Source organism: Balaenoptera acutorostrata, chromosome 4 (genome assembly GCF_949987535.1).
Source record: "Balaenoptera acutorostrata chromosome 4, mBalAcu1.1, whole genome shotgun sequence".
In the NCBI taxonomy this organism is placed as follows: domain Eukaryota; kingdom Metazoa; phylum Chordata; class Mammalia; order Artiodactyla; family Balaenopteridae; genus Balaenoptera; species Balaenoptera acutorostrata.
Genome location: NC_080067.1, coordinates 74,915,063 through 74,932,557, shown reverse-complemented (window position 1 = coordinate 74,932,557; position 17,495 = coordinate 74,915,063). Strand labels below are relative to the sequence as shown.

General features: G+C 40.5%; 1 protein-coding gene across 4 annotated transcripts in view; it reads left to right on the top strand.

Annotated features, from left to right (window-relative positions):
- Nucleotides 1–17,495, top strand: part of FGF12 (fibroblast growth factor 12) — a 555,783-nt gene that overhangs the window by 337,227 nt on the left and 201,061 nt on the right. For all 4 annotated transcript variants that reach the window (XM_007195196.3, XM_057545930.1, XM_007195195.2 and 1 more), the window contains one exon: nt 17,050–17,160. In XM_007195196.3, the coding sequence (XP_007195258.1) occupies nt 17,050–17,160 (111 nt within the window). The remainder of the gene's footprint in view (nt 1–17,049; nt 17,161–17,495) is intronic.

The following is a 17,495-nucleotide window of genomic DNA, read 5'->3' as shown; positions in this document are numbered from 1 at the left end:
TCGTCGTGTTTTCATTGTCATTTGTCTCTAGGTATTTTTTTATTTCCTGTTTGATTTCTTCAGTGATCTCTTGGTTATTTAGTAACGTATTGTTTAGCCTCCATGTGTTTGTCTTTTTTACGTTTTTTTCCCTGTAATTCATTTCTAATCTCATAGCGTTGTGGTCAGAAAAGATGCTTCATATGATTTCAATTTTCTTAAATTTACTGAGGCTTGATTTGTGACCCAAGATGTGATCTATCCTGGAGAATGTTCCGTGTGCACTTGAGAAGAACGTGTAATCTGCCGTTTTTGGATGGAATGTCCTATATATATCAATTAAATCTATCTGGTCTATTGTGTCATTTAAAGCTTCTGTTTCCTTATTTATTTTCATTTTGGATGATCTGTCCATTGGTGTAAGTGAGGTGTTAAAGTCCCCCACTATTATTGTGTTACTGTCGATTTCCTCTTTTATAGCTGTTAGCAGTTGCCTTATGTATTGAGGTGCTCCTATGTTGGGTGCATATATATTTATAATTGTTATATCTTCTTCTTGGATTGATCCCTGGATCATTATGTAGTGTCCTTCCTTGTCTCTTGTAACATTCTTTATTTTAAAGTCTATTTTATCTGATATGAGTATAGCTACTCCAGCTTTCTTTTGATTTCCATTTGCATGGAATATCTTTTTCCATCCCCTCACTTTCAGTCTGTATGTGTCCCTAGGTCTGAAGTGGGTCTCTTGTAGACAGCATATATATGGGTCTTGTTTTTGTATCCATTCAGCCAGTCTATGTCTTTTGGTTGGGGCATTTAATCCATTCACGTTTAAGGTAATTATCGATATGTATGTTCCTATGACCATTTTCTTAATTGTTTTGGGTTTGTTTTTGTAGGTCCTTTTCTTCTCTTGTGTTTCCCACTTAGAGAAGTTCCTTTAGCATTTGTTGTAGAGCTGGTTTGGTGGTGCTGAATTCTCTTAGCTTTTGCTTGTCTGTAAAGCTTTTGATTTCTCCATCAAATCTAAATGAGATCCTTGCTGGGTAGAGTAATCTTGGTTGTAGGTTCTTCCCTTTCATCACTTTAAGTATTTCATGCCACTCCCTTCTGGCTTGCAGAGTTTCTGCTGAGAAATCAGCTGTTAACCTTATGGGGGTTCCCTTGTATGTTATTTGTCGTTTTTCCCTTGCTGCTTTCAATAATTTTTCTTTGTCTTTAATTTTTGCCACTTTGATTACTATGTGTCTCGGCGTGTTTCTCCTTGGGTTTATTCTGTATGGGACTCTCTGCGCTTCCTGGACTTGGGTGGCTATTTCCTTTCCCATGTTAGGGAAGTTTTCGATTATAATCTCTTCAAATATTTTCTCTGGTCCTTTCTCTCTCTCTTCTCCTTCTGGGACCCCTATAATGCGAATGTTGTTGCGTTTAATGTTGTCCCAGAGGTCTCTTAGGCTGTCTTCATTTCTTTTTATTCTTTTTTCTTTAGTCTGTTCCGCAGCAGTGAATTCCACCATTCTGTCTTCCAGGTCACTTATCCGTTCTTCTGCCTCAGTTATTCTGCTATTGATTCCTTCTAGTGTAGTTTTCATTTCAGTTATTGTATTGGTCATCTCTGTTTGTTTGTTCTTTAATTCTTCTAGGTCTTTGTTAATCATTTCTTGCATCTTCTCGATCTTTGCCTCCATTCTTATTCCGAGGTCCTGGATCATCTTCACTATCATTATTCTGAATTCTTTTTCTGGAAGGTTGCCTATCTCCACTTCATTTAGTTGTTTTTCTGGGGTTTTTTCTTGTTCCTTCATCTGGTACATAGCCCTCTGCCTTTTCATCTTCTCTGTCTTTCTGTAACTGTGGTTTTTGGTCCACAGGCTGCAGGATTGTAGTTTTTCTTGCTTCTGTTGTCTGCCCTCTGGTGGTTGAGGCTATCTAAGAGGCTTGATGGGAGGCTCTGGTGGTGGGTAGAGATGACTGTTGCTGTGGCGGTCAGAGCTCAGTAAAACAGCCATTTTTTTTTATAGAACAAACTGCAGGATTTTGAAGCATCACATAAAAAATGAATTTTTTTTCTGTAAAAGAAAATGAATTTTTGGTTCTGTAACACATAGGTAAAATTTAATGTATGTTTTAATGTTTACTTGTTTTTCCAAACAAACATATGACAATTTAAAATTTTATTTGTTGACAAATTGTGCCTTTTGTTACTAGAATGTGTCACGTACCTATGGGAAACCATTGACAATATTTAAAATAAGTGATGGGTATTAAAGTCAAGCTGACCTCCTCTGCAAAGTTTGGGGGAATCATTAGCTATGGATAGATCAATCCCTGTAGCACTGAACCCTGAAGTATGCTTCTTGGCGTTGGCCAGGAGAGAGTCAGGCAGGCTTTTTTTTTTTTTTGGAGATGGGTGTTTGGAATCAGAGTGGCCACCCTTGAGAGTATTGTGTTGATACCCTTGTCTGAAACCACAGGTTCATATCTTTGTCCAGGGAATTTTTCATCTATGCATTTGTAATGGCCCCTCATAATCAGTCACAGTGACAATTCCTTGTACCTCTGTTTCAGTTGCTTTCCAGTTGTCCCCAAGAGCCTCCAAATTGAATTTGAGGTATAGCATGCAATCCATATTTACATCACAAGTGTACCAACCACATTTGATAACTATTTCTACTTCTTTTTTGTGTATTGTTATATCAGGTAATAATTTAATTGCATTATTATAGCTTGTGTAATTATATTTTAAATGGAATTTTAACAATCTTTATTAATATACAGTGGTGAGAGATGTAATCTCTCTAAAATCTATTAAAAATACTTTCTCCATTTTCAGTTTTACTTCATTGCAAACAACTTGTATCTATTTCTACTTGTGAGTCCCTTAGGTTTCTGGGATCCTAAACTTCTAGCCACTGAATTGTTTCAAAGCCGTCATTTTATATATGAAACCTGAAGTCTAGAGAGAGGAAACCAGTACATTGAACAAATATGTGTTGGCTTCCTACGTTGTGTTAGTGGCACTATGCTAAATAAGTACTGGGCATATTGTGATGGCTAAAACTAACATGGCCTCACCCTCATGGGTGCTACAGTCTAGAGGAGGAAATAAATATTAAGGAAGTAAAGAAAAATAGATATCTAATTACAAATTGGGACATGTGTTATGAAGGGGGAAAACATAGTGTGTTGACAGAGAATCTGAATCTGAATATGAAGGCAGATTTAGATGGGGAGCCTAGACAAGACCTCTGTGGAGTGACAGTTAAGCTAAAACTTGAATTTATCTTAGGACGAAATCAATCCAGGCAGAGGGAAATGCATGTGCAAAGATCCTTCGATCGGAAGAGAAAGGCGCGTGTGCCTAGCTAGAGCTTGGTGAGCCAGGGAGAGAGTAAATTGAGATGATGATGGAATGGTAAACAGGACCCACATGGTGAAAAGCTCTCCAGGCCATGCTAAGGGGTTTGACATTTTATTGTAAATGAAATGGAAGCTATTAAAGCGTTTAAGCAGGAGAGTGACATGATCCAATTTATCCTGTAAAATATTACCTCCACCGTAGTGTGGTTTGGAAGGGAAATAGGGTAAGAGTGTTAGTGAGTGTTGGAGGCATCTAGCTGGGAGCTGTGATGGCCTCAACCAAGGTGGTGACGGTGGGGATGGAGAGGAGCCAGCCGCTGGGAACAGACCCCTGGCTCATACTTCCCATTGCACCATCCTGCCTGGCCTGAGCTTGCAGCAGAGTCAAAGCTGATTGATGTGCTGTTGGAGCTCTAAACTGCTTGTTTGCAGAAAATATTATTACCTCTTCAACTCACTCTGGTTGACTCTGCAGATTTTTCTTGGTGGATGCTATAAAAAAGATGACAGAGAGAAGATCACATTTTACAACAATGGCATTTTACCTGCAGGTAATTTAGATTTGTGGTGTATGAGGGAATTCCCCAGGCTTGCCAATTTGGATGAAAAGATTTCCTCTGAGACACAGGACAGTTTTAGGACAGGTCCAACATCCTGCAGTTTCTCTGATGTCAGCGAACTGTCATGCCTGTGCTGTCCTGTTCATTTATTTCTGGTGCCAAAAGATGTGTCTATGAAAAAGAGGCCTTAAGACTAACTGAGAAGAGTTTTTTCTATGCCAAGTGAGGATGCTGTTATTACAGAAGACTATTTGGATGAATGGAGGTGTCTATACTTTCCCCCCATTTTTGTACCAGGAGGCCAAAAGCTTTAACTCCAGCTTAGTGTTTGCTGTTTGTTCTAGGTCCCTTGCTTCATAGGTTTCTAACATTTTTGTGGGCTGATCACCATAAAGGAAGAAGAGAGAAGTATCAGCATGTTAGATTTCTTCAAGAAGCAACTGATGATTAGCAGTGAGAAGGTGTAGAGAGCAAAGGGTTCTGGCTTCAACACCTGGTTCTGGCATTTATTACCTCTGTGATTTAGAGCGAGTGACTTAACCTCTGTAAGCCTCAGTTTCCTAATCTATAAAAAAACGCCCAATGTCTGCCTTAAATTATTTCTGTGAGAATTTAAAGAGATAATCCACGTAAAGCACTTGGTATGTGGTAAATACTTGACAACTGTTACCTGTGAATAAAACTCAGGAGAATTTGCCCATTGCTACTGCTCCTAACCATGGGTCTTCCAAACCACATAAATTCTATCAGACAGTTAATCTACCCCACAAGCAAGGCCACTTGCTGGTTATAGAACATGCTACAATGTGTATTCTTTAAAAAACAATTTTTAAAAAATTTTTATACAATTTTTAAAGGTTACTTTCTACTTACAGTTATTACAAAATATTAGCTCTATTCCCCGCATTGTTCAATACCTCCTCGAGCCTATCTTACACCCAGTAGTTTGTGCCTCCCACTCCCCACCCCTATATTGCCCCCCATCCCACTGGTACAATGTGTATTCTTAATTCCTTAGAACAGCCTTCAGAAGCAGGTCCTGGTCATTCAAACGTTTCACAAGAAGCAAAGTATACCTGTGTATAAAGAAATGAAATAGCTTTCTGGATACCACACAGCTCATTTGGGATAAAGCCAGGATACCTGTGAGAGGACGAAAAATGGTTTTCATTTAAAGGGGTGCAGCACAGAAGGATCATGATGTATTAAAGAGCCCCGACTCCAGGGATTGGAAGACATGCTTTCATGGGTTTCCCCTCTCTCTGGTGTTCTGCTTCTTCATCTGTAGAATTAGATCATCCTGAAGGGCTTTTCTGGTTCTAAAATCTTCAGATTCTAGGATTATCTTCGTGTGTGAAATATCTTGTGGTTTTCATCCTCCATAGCTCATTCATGAGTTGCCTGGAAGACAAGGTCCATTTCTTGGATGACAGTCTGAGAAAGACCGAGGGGCTGTGACTCAGTGAGGTTGACCAGAATCAAACTCCCCTTCATGAACAGAAATCCTTAGAAAGGCAAAGAAGTCATTTGGCTTCCTAGGAATGCTCACATTAAGCTTTTTCCACCCTCATTTTCCATGATCTTCTACACTGACACAGGGCTTTCTTAGAAGCCTAATGATCGATTTGGATTTAGGGAAGGAGAGGTCACACATTTTTCCAGAGCTGAAGGGACTCTGCACATCCTGTCATCTACCAGGTCCCACCAAGCATCAGTCCTCAGGCTGATGTCTTCTCTCCATCCTCATTGCCACTGCCTACGTAAGGCCTTAATATATGTCACAGCTTCCTACGTGGCTTCCACGACCACAGCACCACCCACTCTAAGTCATCCTTCTCTATTGTTCCCCAGTATGGCTTTCTAAAATACTGCCCTCATAATTAATCCCCAGGCTTAAAATCCTTCAGTTTCCCTATCGTCTGATGCAGTGGTACTTAATGCTTCTCTTCTCTGAAGTGAGCAGGGCAACACAAACTTTTGTCATGTGGATATTTTAATTTTTGTGTGTGTTTAGTATTGGTCCTTTTTAAACATTTGAACTTTCATTTATAATATATGCATAATATATGGTATTTATAAATTAGCTACATGTAATTTATAAATAATAAATACACATACATGTGTTACCAAAACTCAGGTCTGACTGCTTGCTGCTCGAAAGCCAATACATGAGAGGCAAGGTTGGTGGAAAGGAAAGTTTGCTTTTTTTTTTTTTTATCTTATTTGTAAGGTTGGATTTTTTTTTTAAATTTTATTGGAGTATAGTTGATTTACAATGTTATGTTAGTTTCAGGTGTACAGCAAAGTGACTCAGTTATACATATACATATACTGTTCTTTTTCAGATTCTTTCCCCATATAGGTTAATATTGAGTGATATTCTGTGTTATACATTAGGTCCTTGTTGGTTATCTATCTTATATATAGTAGTGTGTGTATGTTAATACCAAGCTCCTGATTTATCCCTCCCCCCAATGTTTCCCTTTCGGTAACCATAAGTCTGTTTGGAAAGTTTGCTTTATTTCGGAGGCTGGCAACTGGGGGACAGGGCAGGCTCATGTCCAAAGGCCAACTTCCCCCTGACAATCAGTAGGCAAGAGCTTTTAAAGGGGAGATTCAGGGGTGTATGGACAGAGGGAGGGAGCTACATGTAAAAAAGACACAGCTCTGACAATCATCTTGAAGTTAGTCATGTGGTGGTCTGATCAGTGTCATCTTGATTGTTTTAAGTTCAGTTCCAGGGTTGGTTTGAGTTCAGTCCCAGGTGCCTTCAGTTCCAGGGTCGGTTTTTTCCCATTTCTTTGAGGCCAGTTCTCGGAATTGTGGCAGCTTATGTCATGGCTACAGTCTGGTCATCATGCAGTTAACTTGTTGCACCTGGTGGGAGTTTCAGTATCTACAAAACAGCTCACAGGATATGGCTCAGAGTACTATCCATAGCCCTTGAGGAGGAACTAAAAGTCCTTGACTTTATTTAATGACTAAGCTATTATTATTTGGTCTTGTTTGACTGCTTTTCCCTTGTTTCTGTATTTTCTCATTTCTCTGATTACATTTATTCTTTGACTAAAGTTTTTCTACAGACAAGGCAGAGGGCATGGGAGGGTGGGGTTCTGTCCCTGGCCATGCCATGTGCTTGCCCCGTCTCTGGACATGCTCAGTTTGTGTGTCCCATGGGGCTGTCCCTCCTGCTCATGCTGCTCGAAGCACACCTGCCCTGCCTGTTCAAGGCCAAGTCTAAAATGTTGCTTCATCTTTGAAGCCTTTCTTAACTGCTTCTTGTCCCAGAACTCACCATCCCAGGTAAAGTTAGCACCTGCGCTCTGTGATTCCATGGCATTTTGTTTGTTCCTCTAGGACAGCACTTTCCATGTTCACTGGGTATGGTTAGTTGTGTGTGCATCTCAGTGAGGAGGCCGTGGGTGCCTTCAAGGCAGGAACTGCATCTTACTCATCTTTGTACCCAGCATCTAGTACATGTTGGAAGTCAGTAAATGGTAGTTGAGTTATTTTAAATTTTCCTGAGCATCTTATAGAGAGGAAGCTGGGAGGGAGGGGGTTAATGGTATGAGGAATAAAATTGGCTCAGTACAGAAACCCCATCCTGATGGGCATTTCCCTGCCCTGCTTCTCCTGTCTTCCCCAGCTCAGACTGGTTTAGTGAAGAGGATATTCTGGAAAAGCGTGTCCTTCTTTCCATTTAGCTTTGAGGCAGCATGAAGGTTAAGGATTGCCCGTCTCAAGGTCACTTGATTCCCGCTGAGCAGGGCTTTGGAGACTGTTCAGTTTATGGCGGACGCCGCTGTGCTTGTCAACTGTGTTCAGTGTGGAGGGGCTGAGTCGAGACTGAAAATGGAAAGAAAGGCACTGAAGGCTGGAGGCATGATACTCAAAGGCTGTAAACATCTTTCTTACAAATGAGGAGCTCCTCTAAAAGTCACGGGTCACAGTGGAAAATCCCAGATATAACTTATCTCCTTTCTATCCACATACACATACCTCTCACCTACCCGGTGCCTGGCACTGTGCTGGGACAGGGTCATGAATCATTCAAGGTCCTTGCCCTTGAGTTGTACCTAGTTCAGCAGCAGAGACAGATCGTATGCAAACAGCTGTAACAGTGTAGGGAGTCCTCTCCTAGCCTGTGCCCCAGGGAGCTGTGCAGAGGGAGTGATTAATTTAGCCTCAGGGTGTCAGGGAAGGCCCCGTGGAAGACAGCTGAACCTGCAAGACTGAGGAGGAGTAGTTCTGGGCAGAGAGAAGGCAGGGCATGGGATATGCGTTTCAGGCAGAGGGAACTACATCGGCAAGGGTCTAGAGCAAGGGTTGGCCAGCTTTTTCTGGAAAGGTCCTGTTAGTAAATCTTTCAGGCTTTTCAGGCTGTAGGGTCTCCATTGCAACTACTCATCTCTGTTGTTGTAGCACGGAAGTAGCCAGGGGCAAATGTGTGAATGAAGGCGCACAGGCTGTGTTCCAATAAAACTTTATTTACAGAATTGGCAGCGACAGGACTGTAGTTTGCCAACTCCTGGTCGAGAGGAGGATCTTCAGAGAGCCTCTCATCTGCTGGTTCCCAGGCTTTTCAAGCATTAGGATTATTTTGCATCTGCTACTCCCTGTTTCCGGATGCTCTTAGCTATTACCCCACGGCTCTTCATCAGGTCTTGGTGAAGTCCACTTCTAACCACGCTGTTCACAACACATCCATCCCCTGGACCCTCCATCCTTTTTCATTGCTTTCATTTTCATCATGGCACCTATACAAAACCTCTTATGTATGAATTGTTTGTTTACTTCTTGTCTTTCCTGCTGGAATGTAAGCTTCAAGGCTTGTTCTCTGCTGTATTCAGTGCTGTGCTGGATCCTGGAGCCTGGGATGCTCATTTCTTCTGCTCCAGCTCTGCATCCAGTGAGGTCAAATGATAGTTTTAAATCAGCCACGGTGGGAAGATTTACCCCGTGGAAATCCCATGGAAATCAGGTTTGGGGCATTTTTTTAAAAACAGCTGTTTTATGAGCATATCACTGGTTCTCCCCTCTACCTAGAATACCCACCAGAAAGTCTGGTGCTTAGTAAATACTTGATTTTTTAACAAAACGTGCTACCAGTATCTGCTGATTGAGAAAATAGATCTCCGCTTATAGATACAGAATCCTCTTGCCATTATTAGTGCTTCACAGGGATTTCCATGGCCCTCAGATGGGTAACTGCTGAGGGCACCATCACCTTCACTTGACCTATGGGAAGACTGAGGGCTCAGGACAGGTACGTGGTAATCTTTACCCCACAGAGCAGACAGATTCTGCTAGGCCATGATGTCACATCTCCGCCTTATTCGCTGCAGTCTCCCGAGTGAATGTGGGGTCTCAGGTCTGTGTCTCTTTTACTAAACAACAAGTATTTTTAATGAATTCCCCCAGTTTAGTGGGATTGTCATTTCTGCAGAGTGTTCAGAAGTCCAGATAAGTTCTATCCCCTTTCACATGTCTTACTGTATCCATTTCTGATTTGTCTGCGGCGTTGATTTGTGGTATGTAAATGTGCCCTAGTCTATACCCTTTAGCTGTGATTATCATAAATATATGTGTTTATGAACAGTCTCCTACCCTGACAATCTACTTTGAAATCTGCAGTGGTATGAAGCCCAGAAGCACTTGACAAGAATCAAAATTTAATAGCCTCTTCAATCTCAATTCCTTTAAGTGGGCAACATTAAACCTTGACACCAAGGGTCTGGTTTGTAAGCCCACAGAAACTGATTAAAAAGCCCCATCAAATTCCTACACAATGCATGCTTAACTTTTACAAAGTACTCTCCATTTGCAGGATGCCTGCTAAACAGTCTTTTCAATTCCCTGTCCTAAGCAGACACTAAGAAACAGAAACGTGAACTTGTATTTAACGGCCATCTGGCTTATCTCAAAGCTTTCCAGGACCTCAGGGCTAGAAAGGACCTTGCATTGCCATGCAGAATGCCTTAGCTTTCAGAGATATCTGTGTCCTTCATAGCTGTCCTGACCTGTAGTTTTTTCTGCTTCTCTCTGTTTGCTTCTATCCAATGATGGAGAACTCATTTTTTCCTTAGGCAGCCTGTTTTCTTTTCGAATACAGTTTACAGAAAGTTCATTTTTACCTGCCTCCCTGTAACACTCAGCCATCGGCCCTAGTTCTATGCCTGTGGAGCCACTCAGAACAAATTGGCCTCTTCTTACTTCCATCTCCTCTTCTGTCTTCTTACTTCCGCTCCCAAGAAAGTGGGGACGGCTCTCACGTCCCCTGCATCCTCCTTTCTCCAGGCTTCATATCGACTGTTCATTCAGCCATTCTTCATACGACAGTCCTTTGTACCACCCTCTTTATTTGGCTCCTGTTCCTCTGGACATGTTCCAGTTTTGCCGGTGTCCTTCTTAAAGTGACTGAACAGTGCTGGAGAACAGCTGGGACCATAGAATGTTACGCTAGATCTGCCTCTTCACTTACTAGTTCTGTAACCTAGGGTAAGTGATGTAGCTTCTCTGAATCTCGATAATCTCACCTGACAAATGAGAAAAGTACCTTACACATTCAGTTGTTGTGAATACCAGATACAACTGTAGTGAAATCATTGGGGGAGTGCCTGCTACAAAGTAGATGGGTTCATAATACGGCCATTGTTATTATAATAAATACTATTAATTCTCTGGCTATAGCTCATAATAAAGTTTGGATCACTTACAGTTTTCATTTTAGATTGGAGTTTACATGGGGGCACTTTCTCTAAGTTTAGGTGCAAATGTTGAATAGGCTGGCCCTAGATAAACACAATGCAATTTTAGGATCTCATATATATATGCCTGTATATAAAATATGTCAATATTAAATATATATTTCTTGCACGGTTTCCTGTAACTCCTTTCCTTTGTCACTCCCACACTTCAATAACTGATGCACAACTAGGTGTTCCTCCCCCTCCTTCTCATCTCTTCTCTACCTTCTTGCCCCCCAGTCCTACAGCTTGCACAAGGTACATACAGATTATGTCTTGGCTGCTCTTTGGGAAGGAAAGGACAATGTTCATTCAGTATGTCAGCGACGAGTCTTTTCCTAACTCATCTGTGTGTTGGCTGGATGACTTTGGACAAGACATTTTCCCTCTGAGGCTCAGTTTTTCTTTTTTAACTTTGAACTTGATGAAGGAAGGTATTTTTGATGAAGGAAGGTATTGGATTCTGAGTTCCTTTCCAATTCTAAAATTCATTCTATTTTCTACAATCTAGTATTCATTTTGAGATGTGTGATTAGGCTTCCTTGGCTCTGGCTGTGTTCTGGTTTCCAGCATGTATCTAGGTAACTGTTCCATAGCACTACACTTTAAGGCAGCAGGAATGTCTAGATAATTCCTTCAGGTCTCAGCTTTTCTGAGTGGCTTTGAAGTCAAACCTTCTGTGGAAATTGCCACGTCATCCTGAAGGGAAGCGGAGCTGAACATGAATTCCTATGCTTTACCTTCTTTCTCACCAACCTCTTTGAAGGTAAAATTTCTTACTTTTGTGGCTCTAATTATTATTTTTAATAAACTTTTTATTTGAAAATGGTTTTACATTTACAGAAAAGTTAAGATAGTACAAAGAGTTCCCATGAAGCCTACACCCAGTTTCCCATATGAACATCTTACATTCGTTTGGTATGTTTGTGACAATTAATGAATCAGTATTGATACCTTATGAATAACTAAAGTCCATACTTTATTCAGATGTCCTCAGCTTTTTACCTAATGTCCTTTCTCAGTTCCAGGGGCCCATCTAGGATATATTACATTTAGTTGTCTTATCTCCTTAGTCTCCTCTTGGCTGTGACATCTTCTCAGAATTTTTTTTGAATTTTTGACAGTTTTGAGGGGTACTAGTCAGTTGTTTTGTAGAATGTCCTATAGTTGAGATTTGTTTGATGTTTTTCTCATGATTAGACTGGGGTTATGGGTTTTGGGGAGGAAGATCACAGAGGTAAAGTGCCATTCTCATTACAGCATATCAAGGGTATCAAAGGATCAAGGCTATCAGCGTGATTTATGACTGTGGACCTTAACCTTGACCCACAGCTGAGGTAGCATTTTTTTTGTCAGGTTTCTGCACTGTGAAGTTACTCTCCACCCCTCTACCCCCTTTTCATATTCTCTTAGGAAGGGTGTCACTATGTACAACCACTGCTAGTTCTTTTCACCTAACCGTCCAAGGTGGGTATTTCTGATGGCTGTTGTCTTTTCTTCCACCAGAATTCTCCTATTTTGTTGACATCTCCTAGGGCTTTATCTTCTAAATCCAGCCAGCGTTAAGGAAGAGAAAATGTGGAGGATAATGTTTGCTTTTAAAAGCCTTGGCCTGAAAATGACACACATCACTTCCACTTAACGTTCCATATGACACTCATTCATCTGCCAAACCTAACTGCAAGGGAGGCTAGGACATATGGTCTAGCTGGGTGCCCAGGCAAAAGAGGAAATGGATTTTAGAGAAAATCTAGCAGTATTTGCTACACTACTTTAGAGTACAAAAGGGAACAAACTAAACCAATGTCTTATCACCATCTAATAATATAGCCATTGCTTCATAAAAAAATGAAAAAATAATGGAAAAACATAATCTTAGAATCAAGCAGAGTCATATAAACTGAAAATAAAATTAGCTTAATAAACAACTTACTCTGTTGACCATATTTTTCTTACTTCACTGTTTACCTGTGAACATTTGTTGAGAATAGGCACTTACCTGCGTGTCAGCATTTGCAAAACTCTGCTGTATATTATGCCTATACCAGATTCTGCATCACTCCCAAAGTCTGCCATGCTGTTTTTTCCTTCATCCATTGTTTTTCTGGAATGCGCTTCCTCTGGTTTCTTTGCCTATGAAAATGCTATTCACTCCTCAAGTGACAGGTGAGGTGCTTTCATCTAACTTCTAGACAGAATTAGTCCCTTGCTCCTTGTAACATCATGTCACTTTGCTTCCATTCATCATTTAACAGCTATCTCACACTATGTATACGTATGTTTCATGCATTAGACTGGGTGCTCCCTGAGGACAGCACAGGTTTTATTAATCTGTTAGATGCCTAAGCATGGTCTGAAAAATAAAAAGCATGTTTTGTTGAATGCACTCAGCATGCTAGATATCCCAAAAAGTGGTCTCATTTTTTTTAAACCCTTTTCTTTAAAATACAACAAAACATTTTCTTTTTTTTCCCCCAATTATAAAAGTGATCCTCCCTTACGATAGCCAAGCCTTCCTGGTGGAGGTGATCTTGAGCTGAGCCTGGAAAGGTTGATAGGATTTGATAGTAATAAAGGTATAGGCCTGTCGGGCAGGCTATACTGCTTTCCATGACACATCCTAGGTTCAGGGCATTTGTTTAATAGATGGTCAGGGCTCCTTTGAAACAGCTATAGTGTAAAACATTCACGTTCATAGATCATCACATAATTAAAACGCAGACTCTGAGCTTGCTCTGCCCTGCTCTTGGGTGGTGGGGCTTGGTGTACAGCCCTATGCTGATTATCTTGAACAGGAGTTACCAACCTGAATTCCCAGGGTCCCAACAGGGGGATAGCTTCACCATAGCAAAAGGAGTGTTTAATTACAGCTACAGAAAGAGGAGCATGAAAAAAACCCAAACAATCATTTTCAGGCTTTAATGATTCAGCTGCCATGCATCTCATTACCTATCAAAACATGACTTCTTAAAGTGACCTTATCAAGTTTATTAGAGGTAAAGTATGAATTATAAGACAGTTGTTCCTTTCCTTCCTTCTATCCTTTTCTATCCTCTACTCTTAATCTTTTGGTTACTTTAATGACTTTACAAGTTCAATTAATATTTTACTAAAATATGAATCAGCAAAGTCTATTTGTAAAATACTTCCTTTGGTTTACTTACACTGTTTCCTCAATTTTCAGGGTTGAAAACTTAGACCTTAATTAGGATTTATATTTTTATGGGTTTTTAAATTTCATATTATCACATTTATTCATCTTAAATTCTAAATTAGTATAGTTAGCGTAGAAATTATTTTTTCCCATTACACAGATAGGAAAACAGCCTCAGATACTAAGTGACTTGCTCAGGACCCCACAGCAGCTGTGGTTCAAAGCTGGGTCTCCTGATTGCACATCTAGAGCTGAACGTACCACATTAGCATCTGCCTGTCAACCAGTTAGCCTTGTGGCAGAGGCTCACACATTCTTTTATTTCTGCTAATTACAAAAGTGACCCACACTTATGATAGCCAAGTCTTCCTGAGGAGGTGATCTGGAACTAAGCCTGGGAAGGTTGGTAGGGCTTAGTAGATGGTAGGGGTACAGGATATTTTTTTGCAGTGAGGTTAGCTAGCTACATGCTTCTCCTACATGTCCCTTGGGGGTCAGGGGCATGGAGACAACACATTGAGAATGAATCTCCATGCCTTGATTTCTGGCACTACTTAGAGGAGAAGATTCTCAAATCAAAGAGACTTTAAGTCAAAGGTGCTCAAATTATAAATACATTGAATTTATTTAACCACAGTAATAATACGTAGTTATCAATCAGAATGCCTAATTTCCAGTTTAGTTCTTTTTTTAATACCCTACTTTCTCATTACCAGTTTTTTTGGCAACTTTTCTACTTCTTAGGACTGCTTTGAAGAAGACATGTTTATATAGGCATTGCCTCAAACTCCCAAGTATGTGTGATCTAGTCATATGTGCAAAAGACATATGTCATAGGGAGCAGGTCCATTCCCAAAGAGTTTATTGCATTGATCCTTATCTAGAACTCTTATCTAGACTCAAACATCAATAAATTTGTTTAGTTTAACACACAGTACTTAGCATGTTGCCTGCCCAAAAAAAGAGGTTCTGAGTAAATATTGGTTTAATAAATTGGTGAAGGAATGACACTGTCAGTTGAAATTCACTGATTGTCTTTTGGGGGATAACACATAACTACTTCACCAGTCATATGATTTCTATCCTTGCCTCAATTTTTATCACCAGAAGCAGCATTTTTTTTTCTTTTCTTTTTTTTTCTTTTTTTAAAGAGAGGGTAGATTCTTTTTTTTTTTTTTTTAAACTTTGGGTTTATTTATTTAATTAATTTATTTATTTATGGCTGTGTTGGGTCTTCGTTTCTGTGCGAGGGCTTTCTCCAGTTGCGGCGAGCGGGGACCACTCTTCATCGCGGTGCGCGGGCCTCTCACTATCGCGGCCTCTCTTGTTGCGGAGCACAGGCTCCAGACGCGCAGGCTCAGTAGTTGTGGCTCACGGGCCTAGTTGCTCCGCGGCATGTGGGATCTTCCCAGACCAGGGCTCGAACCCGTGTCCCCTGCATTAGCAGGCGGACTCTCAACCACTGCGCCACCAGGGAAGCCCCATTTTTCTTTTTCTACTAATTTTTATGAAATAGGGCTATAAATGTGCTCAAGTAGTCTAATTTTTTCCCAAAACTGAAGTAGAGACAAAGATGGTGGTGATGTACCAGTCAGAATGGTCATCATCAAAAAATCTAGAAACAATAAATGCTGGAGAGGGTGTGGAGAAAAGGGAACCCTCTTGCACTGTTGGTGGGAATGTAAATTGATACAGCCACTATGGAGAACAGTATGGAGGTTCCTTAAAAAACTAAAAACAGAACTACCATATGACCCAGCAATTCCACTACTGGGCATATACCCTGAGAAAACCATAATTCAAAAAGAGTCATGTACCACAATGTTCACTGCAGCACTATTTACAATAGCCAGGACATGGAAGCTACCCAAGTGTCCATCGACAGATGAATGGATAAAGAAGATGTGGCACATATATACAATGGAATATTACTCAGCCATAAAAGGAAACGAAATGGAGGTATTTAGAGTGAGGTGGATGGACCTAGAGTCTGTCATACAGAGTGAAGTAAGTCAGAAAGAGAAAAACAAATACCATATGCTAACACATATATATGGAATCTGAAAAAAAAAAAAAGGTTCTAAAGAACCTAGGGGCAGGACAGGAATAAAGATGCAGACGTAGAGAATGGACTTGAGGACATGGGGAGGGGGAAAGGTAAGCTGGGACGAAGTGAGAGAGTGGCATGGACATATATACACTACCAAGTGTAAAGTAGATAGCTAGTGGGAAGCAGCCACATAGCACAGGGAGATCAGCTCGGTGCTTTGTGACCACCTAGAGGGATGGGATAGGGAGGATGGGAGGGAGACGCAAGAGGGAGGAGATATGGGGATATATGTATATGTATGGTTGATTCACTTTGTTATAAAGCAGAAACTAACACACCATTGTAGAGCAATAATACTCCAATAAAGATGTTAAAAAAAAAAGGAATGGTGGTAATGCTGTAGAAAATAGATTGTTGCTGGCAGCTAGTACCACAGTGAGAAAGCTTTAAATATTTATGTTAGCTGCTATACAAAAAGTCAAATGTGGTATACAAAGATCAGTTTGATGGTATTTGTGTGTAGGGTGTTTTTAAAAGCTGAAGACCACTTCTGGTTTGAAATACAGCAATATGCATGGCTTGATTTTTTTGTGTGTGCTGGAAAAATGACTTTTGTAGTATTGGGGCTCACTCGGATGAAGTATTTACTGAAGGTGAAATCTGTTTCCACATACTTTTCCAGTGACATCTCATGGCTATGGGGGTTTGGCTTTTTCCTGTGGTTCTCAACCAAGCCTGAATTTGATCAGAATTTCAAAGCCCAGGAAAGATAGATAGTTGTCTTTCAGCAGAAATAGAAGTCTTCCAGGACCTGATTATGACTGCTGAAAGCTTAGCAATTACAGTGGCAGTTTGGTCTGAACCATGATTCTGGAATGGGACCACAAACTTAGTGGCATCTTGCAACCAGACACTAGATGCAGGAGGGAGAGACATAATTCATTTTTTAGCACACCTCTGTATTTTCTAATCATAATTAGCTTTTATTCATTTACATTTGGTTTACTGTTGCAGAGATTTATTGATCTGCCTCTAGAAAGAAAAAAAGTACAGATATGTTACCAAAATGCCTTCCTTTCAAATAGTTATTTCAATATATAAACCACTGACATTTATGCATTTACTTCAGGAATGTTTTTGACAATTTGCAAGTGTGCATTAAAAAAAAAATTTCAATAATCATTTCATTTTGTTCTGCAGAACCCCAGCTGAAAGGAATTGTGACAAGGTTATTCAGCCAGCAGGGATATTTCCTGCAGATGCACCCAGATGGTACCATTGACGGGACCAAGGACGAAAACAGTGACTACAGTAAGGCACATTAGCTTCTTGCAATCCAGTTACAATCAAATGTATGGCCCAGTGTGTCTTAGACTTAAAGCATGGCCAGGCTACCTTTGGAACTATTCAACTACTAGTAAGCTGGTGTCTTTTCCTTTATCCTTTTTGCTATGATTCCCTATAGCCAGGAGACAGTAAGGGACAGAGATTATGTACTCAATAAGAAAGTAGGAGGCTTGAAGGAGTTCTGACCGGTCAGTGGACAAGAATTTCCTCTCATCCCACTGTTTGTAGTCAGGATGATGTTAAGTATTCATAGAAGCAAGGCAGACCTTCCAGCACAAAATGGTATTTTAATCCTGGAA